Below are 8,730 nucleotides of genomic sequence, written 5' to 3'. Positions count from 1 at the left end.
TCTTTTAACAATTTGCGAATACGTGGTCCGTCGAAAACACCTTCTTTTAGTTTCGCATCAGAGATTTCTGGAAACTTTTGTTCCAGGTATTTGAAACAGTTTCCTTTTTTATCTAAGGCTTTGACAAACTGTTTAATTGCTCCTAGTTTCGTGTGTAAGGGCGGAATTATCACCTTTGAAGGGTCGATATAATCCGCCATATTGGAGCCGCCATTTTAAATTTTGAAAATCTAACTTTAGATTCGTAATCAACGACCCAAAAAACCCCTAGATACCAAGTTTGAAGTAAATCCATCAATTTTTACAAAATTCGTCCGCCATATTGGAGCCGACATTTTGAATTTTGAAAATCTAACTTCAAATTCGTCATCAGCGACCCAAAAAACCCCTAGATACCAATTTTGAATTAAATCCATCAATTTTAAAAAAAATAGCCTACCTCTCAAAATCCGACAGGTTTTTGGAGGTTAGAAAAAAATCCTGACGTGATGGAGCAAAACGGACTTCGGATTCGTGTTCAGCGCGTCAAAATACATAGGAAATGACTAGTCTGGTCTGCCGCGCACGACACTTTTTTTTTTTGTGGGGCTGTGTTATTTCTCCTGCGGCCTCATCTCGCTTCGAAATATCTTTTTTTTTCTCTCTGCAAATTTGTCCCATTTCGGAACAACCATTGAATTTGACGAATTCCTTTTCAGTCGTGGTTGTTAATATATGACTGGTTTTATCGGTTGAGGTCTTGCAGGTGTTGCACTACTACTTCGCACTGGTAGCGAACGCATAACTTCGCGTGACGTCAAATTACCGACTGGTTTGACGCCAAGAATTCTTGGAACCGCATTTTCTGATGATTCCAAATTATCAACCAAGAAGTCTTCATCTGGAATGTTGATAGTTTCAAAATGATGATTAAGCAGTGGTAACCGATCGATTGGCTTTAAATCAGTCGGTGGTTTGACGCCAAGAATTCTTGGAACCGCATTTTCTGATGATTCCAAATTATCAACCAAGAAGTCTTCATCTGGAATGTTGATAGTTTCAAAATGATGATTAAGCAGTGGTAGCCGACCGATAGGCTTTAAATCAGTCGGTGGTTTGATGTCATTAATTCTTGGAACGGAATTTTTTGATGATTCCAAATTATTAACCGAGAATTCTTCATCTGGAATGTTGTTAGTTTCAAGATGACAATTAAGGAGTGGTGGCGGATCGATTGGCTTCAAATCAGGCGGTGGTTTCACGTCTCGAATTATTTGAACCGCATCTTCCAAGGAGTTCACATCATCATCATCATCATCATCATCATCATCAGAGGAGTCTTCATTTAAGTTAATAATTTTCAGATGAAAATCTTCATTATACTCAAATGTTTGACCTGGTCGAAGTACCGGTGGTGCTATTCCAATATTTTCTTCCATTATTTTATTTGGAATTGGATTTTTTTTTTTTTTTTTTTTATTAAGGAATTGGATTTTCTTGTGCGATAATGAAATTATCGATCGAATAAATGTTAATCGAATTATCCAAATGTTCTTCTTCAATCGTTTCATTTTCCTGACAATTAAACCGTGAAGTCATGACATCTGGAAAAAGAAGTAAAAAGAAAATTAACAATTTAAACCGTTAACTAATGACATTTGGAAAAAGAAGTAAAAAAAAATTAACAATTTTAAATAATTATCTCAGCTCATAAAAATTATGATTTAAAAAAATCGAAAAAATCACATTTTGAATTTAAATCGGAGTTTATCGTAATTTTGAAAAATTGAAAATTCTTTAATAATAATTTTTTCCTTAAATTCAATAGCGACTGATCGATTTATAAAGTAATAATTTTTTTTCCTTTCTTGAAAAATGTATATATTTAATTTTTTAAAAAATTGCTTTTTAAATTTATTTCAATTTTATAATGTTTTATATCGGTTTTAGTTTGAAAAAAAATTTATACACAAATTTTTAAATTAAAATAAAAATTTTTGTTCTTAAAACTTTAAAAAAGTATTATCTTTTTATATTAACAGTATTCTATTACAAAAAACTGATATCTATACACTAAAAAGAGAATTTTAATTTATAAGAAAGAAAAATGTCTTATTTTAAAATGCAAAAATTTTAGTATGATATTTTTTAAAAACTTTTTGTTAAAACATACTTTTAAAAATTATAATAAAAAAATATTTTTGATTTAAATCATAATAGACCTAATAATTTTAATTAAATATTATTATAATTAAATATATACTACTTATACTCACAATCATGTTCATTTAAGTACAGCATTGACTCATCGTTGGACGTGCTTGGTTCCTCGTTGAAAACTGGTTGATGTGTCAATTGAGACATATTGTCATAATTATTCATAATCACTCCATCTTTAAATAAAAGAAGGAAATTAACAAATATTAAAAATGTTTTAAATTTAAAGTACAATTTTAAAATAATAATTTTAATAACAACCTTCAAGGTACATAATTGAATCGTTACTTGACGTAGATTGTTCGTTAAACATTAACTGTCCATGACACAATTTTGGTTTTCTGAAAAATCATTTTAAAATAATTATTGTAAAAAGCGGAATATAACGTAATATTAAACTAAAAAAGTATTAAATTGTAACTCAACGCACTTATAATAAAATAGTCATTACAAAAAAAAGATTAAAAATGAGAACAATTTTTTTAAAATTTAACTAATTTAAATTTTTTCATTTACAAAAGTGACATGACAATTTTTTAATTTTTTCAATTTTAATTTAATTACTTTGATAAAATTTAATAATTATTTATATTATAATTTTTTTTGCATTTAAGATTTTTGTTTTGAAATTGAAATTTATTATAAGTATATTATTTAAAGGTTGTGGTAATTTTTGTTTTAATACAAAAATGAAAATTATAAATTATCTATTTTGAGCACAAATGTTTTTGAAATTAAAAATTCTTAAATAACAAATTTTTTTTTTAAATTTAACAGCGACAGATCGATTCATAAAATAATTAATTTTTTCCTTTGTTGAAAAATGGATATATCATTTTTTAAAAAATTGCATGTGAAATTTATTTCCACTTTAAACTGCTTAATATTGTTTATTGTTTTAATTAAGATTCAAAATTTTTAGTATGATATTTTTTAAAACTTTTGTAAAGAAACATTTTTAAAAATTTTACTAAAAAAATTTTTTGGATTTAAATTATTCCAGACCTGATATAAATTAAAATTTTAAATACCGATTCTTAGACATACCTTATTCTTTGTTTGATGAAGGGTTGCAAAAAGCACAGATCAGTAAAGTATACCCAGCCAATATTTCGATTTCTATTGTGAGTTGTGAAATTCGCCTTGAAACGCTTCCACTTATTAATTGGATCTGAAATAATAATTATTTATTTTTAAAATAAGAACTTTTTATACATAATCAAGTAAATTAAATTTTGAACTGAAAATTTTTAAACAAACGTAATGTTACCGTAATGAATTTAGTAAAATTACAAAAGTTTGTCACAAAATTTATTACAAATTAATTTACTAAGTGCGGACGGAATGAATAAATAAATAAAAAGATTAATAGTTTACTCACCAACAATGTTAAGTCCATGCCTTGCCAACAGTTTCGACAAATTGTTCCACATTCGTTGCTTTGCATCTTTATCATAAATTTTGTTTAACTGAGGGTCATAAATCCAACGATTGCTTTTAATTATTGTTATAAACAATCTGTCCGCAGCAACGACGTCATTTTTTTTCTTATTCATTTTAAAATTAAACACGTATAAGATTGAAAAAGGTCTGAGAAACGTTGCGAAAAATGGCGTATAAGAAAGGTTAAGTTAGGTTTTATTGCGCATTTACTTGTGCGCAATCCACTTCAGTACCGGATTAAAATAAATGTATCCCGGGACAAAATGGTAATTAAAGGCCCTCAAACACTCAATTACCTAAACGATAACTAAAAAAGAGGTTATTGATATTTACATCTATACTTATTGCTATGATATTTTTTTGTTTTCTTTTGGAGGCCACCCTCGGAAAAACGATTAACAGGTGACCTGCCCCTCTTAACCCTCTCTATGTTCGGCACTGATCAAATGTATATATATATGTTCCTATATGAGCACCTCAGAGCATGTATAGAAGTATGTATACGCGTCGTCAATTTAAGTGGTTTTGAAATTTTATGAAAATAAATAAATAAATGAACAATATGCAAGTAGACGCCGCGGAAAACTTATTTAATGAAGTTTTGATTCAGTTAGTTTCTGGAAAAAGATTCTTAAATGATAAGACTTCCAAGTTCTATAAAGATAACTGCAAGCGAAGAGATGCATGGCAGGATATTGCTACCAATGTTAGTTTAATAGCTAACATCGAAACAACACGTAAGTAAACGCATATTTACACAGACGTTACAGCATGTCTAAAGAATGTTTAGTTAACAGAATGCTTTAAAATATGCAACTGAAACTGTATATAAATATTTAAATTGCATTATGTTTTACAAGAGCTAATATTCGGCGCGAGAAGTTCGGTTACTTTGAATTTGAAAATAAACAAAGGGGCGGATACAGACTTTTTTTTGGGGGGGCAATCACAGTATTGCAAAACTTTTACGTTTATATGAATGACAACACCTAATATTACATGTAAAAAAAATCGCATAGTACCATATTTTTCCTATTTTTATTTAGCCGAACATATTCAAAGCTCTTGGGAAAAATTAAGACAATTATTCGAAGATGAAAATAAAGCAAGAAATGCTTACACCCAATCGGGTTCAGCGGCTCCAGAAGAAACGGCAGGAGGTTTCGCTTATTTTGAGATGATGTCTTTTTTAAAAAATAGTCCTAAACAAAGCGCGTAAGTTTTTATTGTTATTTTTACCTATATAGAAAATTATTAAAATATCAAATTTTCATATTTTAATTTCAATTAAATTTTTGAAAAATAATAATTTGAAGTTTGAAAAACCAACGATTAATTTATGATATTGTGTGATTTTTAATAAATCCTTCTTTTTCAGGGCAATAAGTTGTTACAGAAAACCAAAAGAAAATCTGGTAGATATTCGCGAGATCCATGGTGCGTCATGTTCTGATGAATCTCTTGTAAATGTGGAAGGTTAGTATCCGGCTGTACAATTAAAAAAAATTGTGGAAGGTCATGATTTTTTAGGGTTTTAAAATTTTCATAGTTATTTGGTATTTTTTTCGATTAAGTTGTGCATATTTTTTTCAGAAATAAATATTCTTCAGTCAAAGAGAGGCGTTTCTTGTACTGCGGGGGCATCAATCGGGGGTACTACGAGCGAACCAGATGCAGAAATCGAAAACATTGCTCGCAAAATAGAAGTAGATAATGATTTCTATCATGTAATCGAGAACACGTTTCGGAGAGTTCCTGATGATAAGCAAGGAGAGTGTTTTTTCGCAATTCGAAGATTAATTAGAAGTGCTAAAGAAAATCGTTTAAAAAATTAATTTTAAATATTTTAAATAATCACCATTCTAAATTTACAAAATATCGATAATTTTATATTATATTAAAATGTTAAATGTTGTTCTTGAAAATAAAATAACAAAAATTAGATAACATTTTCTTAATATTAATAATAATAATAACAATGTTTTAAAATAAATATGATTAATCAGGATTATTTTAGGTAATAAATTGAGATTTGCGAATTCATTGTCAGATTCGTAATTGACGACCCAAAAAATAATGCAAAAGAATTTCAAGTAAATCTCTTAAAATTGTTAAAAAATTAACCTTATTCGTTGTGCAATTTTTAATTTTATTAATCTAATTTTTTATTCATAATTTAATTAAGGGGTTTGAAATTATACTTATTACTAAAATATATATGTACAAAAAAAGTATTTTTATAATTTTCATAATTTGTTTTAAAAATCAAATTAATACCGAATTTATCTTCTAATTACGCATTGCGCCAGCATCGGAATTTAAATAAGTCATCAACAATTGAAGCTGCTCAATCGGATTTCTTGGAATTCTCTCGTTTTCTTCATCTTGATCCTCTTCCTCATTCCTAGCTCTGTCATCTAAAATCATGGAATATAATAATACAAGTTACTTCGTAAAATGTACATTTTTTTTCTGTACTTAACTAATTTATTTTTTGACATTTAAAACTGTTGCAAATAAAATCAGTTAAAATTAACCTTTTGAAAATACAGTCTGTTACTGGGGAATATGTTTTTTAAAAATTTTTGTATGCCTCTTCTGGCCTTAAAAATTACAATAGATATATATAAATAGGAAAAAAATTGTACATTTATTAATATTTTAATTCTAAAAAAAATCAAGGATGCCAGGAATCCTGCCAATGAAGTACACGATGCGATATAAAAACTTTATGTTAAATGAGATTTTATTTGCATATAAATTACTTTGTATCAATGATTATAATTAACTTCTTACCTGGATTACTACTGAATACAGGGATGTCTATAGTCTCTCCCCTTTGCAACTTCCTTGTTAAAATAAAATTATGCAGACAGATAGTGGCCAAAACAACTTTTATGTTTGTATCCAAGTGGAAGTTCAACGAATTCTTTAAAATTTGCCACATAGCCGTTAAAATTCCGAAAGCAGCTTCAATAGTATGTCGAGCTCTTGATATTCTGAAAAAGGAACCAATTTAATGTCAGTTATTTTACTCTTTACTCTCATTATAGTTATAAATAAATAATATTTTCCTGACAATGTTATAATCACTGCAAATACCTGTAATTATAATGCCTTTCAGCATCAGTGAGCGGTCTGCGACGAGCGAATGGGATCATTAAGGAACTTTGTGCGGTAAATATTTCGTCACTAATAAAAAAATAGGGCATCCTGATGTTTGAACTCGGTAGTCTTGAGCTCGGAGGTATGTTCAATTAGTTTTTTCCTAGGGCATCGTAAAAATCCGTATTTCGGAAAGATGCTAGGTCACTTTGAGAACCTGCGTAACAAGTAAACGTAATTACATAATAAAATCAATCTTTTAATTCACATTTGCTTTGAAAACAATTTAATTTCTCCCGATACTTGACTGGCCATTTCAATTCCCTGAATTGTCCTTGACATTAATGTTTTTTAAATTTTATTTTAATTCTTAATCTGTTTTTTATTTCAATTGCTTTTCAGGGATTAACATTAATTTAATTAATTACGTTTTTATATTTGAAACAAAGTTCTTACCACAGTCACCAGCTTCGACCCAAGTAAAACGACAATTAGCATCACAAATAGCAAGAAGTTTGAAGCTAAAAAACTTCTTGTAATTGTAAAATAAAGTCCCGGTATGTGGTGGACATTTGATGGCAATCTCCTTTCCGTCTATCGCTCTAATGCAATGCGGTAAATCCCATTTAGTTTGAAATCCGGCAGCAATCACTCTCCATTCTCTTGTGCTTCTATTTCTCAAATACCAAGGTGAGAGTTCTTCCCAAATGACAGTACAAACTTCCTCTATCATGTGGTATATTGTTGATCGTCCAACTCGAAACAAATTTTGAGTAGTTCGTATGCTGTCACCATTAGCAAGTACACTGTTAAAAAACATACTCAAATAATATTATGAAAATATGACTTAATACATTTTTATATAAGGGGAGAAACAAAAAATTTTTAAAAAATTTTTAACTATAAAATAAATATATAAAGTATGTACATATTCTTACTTTAAGACTAAACAAAGTCTAAGTCTGGACGGCAAGGGCTCTCTTAAACTCGTCTTATTTAGTCGAGAGCCAATTAAATCATGGAGTGTTTCAAATTCATCTGGAGTCATCCTAGTCATGTTATAAAACTCTTCATGGTCCTGATGCATATAATATAAAAATAACCGTTGGTAGGCACCAAATAAATTTCTCATAGCCGGCCTTATGTGAAATTTCACCCACCAACGTCTTAAAACGGACGAATCATCGAACAATTGTAAGAACAGTTGTACTATATGCATCCATTGAGTGATGACATTTATAATGGTTATGAAGATATTCATAATTTTTAATGGCCTGTAATTAAAATATTATTTTATTTAAAAAATTGTGTTCAAAATCTAGATTTTTTAAATAAATAAAACTTGTTCATTTAATAACGTATAAACAAAATTTTAAAACATATAATTTAACAAAGAGAATTGTAAACATTATTTCAGAGAGTAAAATCTTTATTAATTATTACGTTTGACAACAAATTTGCAGCTTTAATTTTAGGTTATGTTAAAGGGTTAAGCATTAGAAAATATCCAGAACAAACCAAACGAAATACTTCGGTTAACACAATATTAATATCCTACATTTAAAATTATGTTTGTTTTATGGACATTTAATACATTATAAATCCAAAAGTTACTTACGTTTAATAAGAGGTCAAATGTTGTAAACAATTACACTTTTTAGGTAATTCAACACTAACACTATTTATATGTAAAAATTATTTTTCACGTTGAATATAAAATCGTCCGGTCGGATCAAGAGGAACGTGGAACGAAACACTACCTTTTTGGTTTTGTCAAGTTGGCAACGAGCTAAGCAAGATAATTCTCTTAACAAGGTGTTTAAGCATATCTTGCAAAGCTGATCTGTTTAACGTGGTCTATTGTGGACTCAACCTAACAAAACCACACTATAAAGTCATAAACGTGACGTTTGATATGATTTTTGACTTTAAGCATTTGTCGGCTCAGATGAATTGGTTACAGTCTGTGCAAAATAAGAATAAATT

General features: G+C 28.7%; 2 protein-coding genes across 2 annotated transcripts; both read right to left on the bottom strand.

Moving 5' to 3' along the window:
* Positions 1 to 707: 707 nt before the first annotated feature.
* LOC127282160 (uncharacterized) lies at positions 708 to 3,666 on the bottom strand. Its single transcript, XM_051306259.1, has 4 exons — positions 3,578 to 3,666; positions 3,244 to 3,367; positions 2,256 to 2,537; positions 708 to 1,264 (listed from the first exon to the last, which is right to left on the bottom strand). Exons 3-4 carry the CDS (start codon positions 2,359 to 2,361, stop codon positions 708 to 710), a joined length of 663 nt encoding a protein of 220 aa, XP_051162216.1. The 5' UTR covers positions 2,362 to 2,537; positions 3,244 to 3,367; positions 3,578 to 3,666.
* A 3,230-nt stretch (positions 3,667 to 6,896) lies between these two features.
* LOC127282159 (uncharacterized) lies at positions 6,897 to 7,792 on the bottom strand. The gene is made up of 3 exons (XM_051306258.1): positions 7,683 to 7,792; positions 7,201 to 7,550; positions 6,897 to 6,961 (listed from the first exon to the last, which is right to left on the bottom strand). Exons 1-3 carry the CDS (start codon positions 7,790 to 7,792, stop codon positions 6,897 to 6,899), a joined length of 525 nt encoding a protein of 174 aa, XP_051162215.1.
* Between the last annotated feature and the right edge of the window lie 938 nt (positions 7,793 to 8,730).

This window comes from Leptopilina boulardi, unplaced genomic scaffold (genome assembly GCF_019393585.1).
Source record: "Leptopilina boulardi isolate dan_hultmark-lab unplaced genomic scaffold, ZJU_Lbou_2.1 LbouV2_285, whole genome shotgun sequence".
NCBI lineage: Eukaryota > Metazoa > Arthropoda > Insecta > Hymenoptera > Figitidae > Leptopilina > Leptopilina boulardi.
This window is presented reverse-complemented; position numbering and strand designations above follow the sequence as displayed.

Coding starts and splice junctions, on each gene's coding strand:
- LOC127282160 (XM_051306259.1), bottom strand. CDS start 2,361: ATGAATAATTATGACAATATGTCTCAATTGACACATCAACCAGTTTTC. Junction 1,265..2,255: donor GTACTTAAATGAACATGATT/GTGAGTATAAGT, acceptor ACTCCTTGGAAG/ATGCGGTTCAAATAATTCGA.
- LOC127282159 (XM_051306258.1), bottom strand. CDS start 7,792: ATGACTCCAGATGAATTTGAAACACTCCATGATTTAATTGGCTCTCGA. Junction 7,551..7,682: donor AGACTTTGTTTAGTCTTAAA/GTAAGAATATGT, acceptor GTTTTTTAACAG/TGTACTTGCTAATGGTGACA. Junction 6,962..7,200: donor GGTCGAAGCTGGTGACTGTG/GTAAGAACTTTG, acceptor CTTGTTACGCAG/GTTCTCAAAGTGACCTAGCA.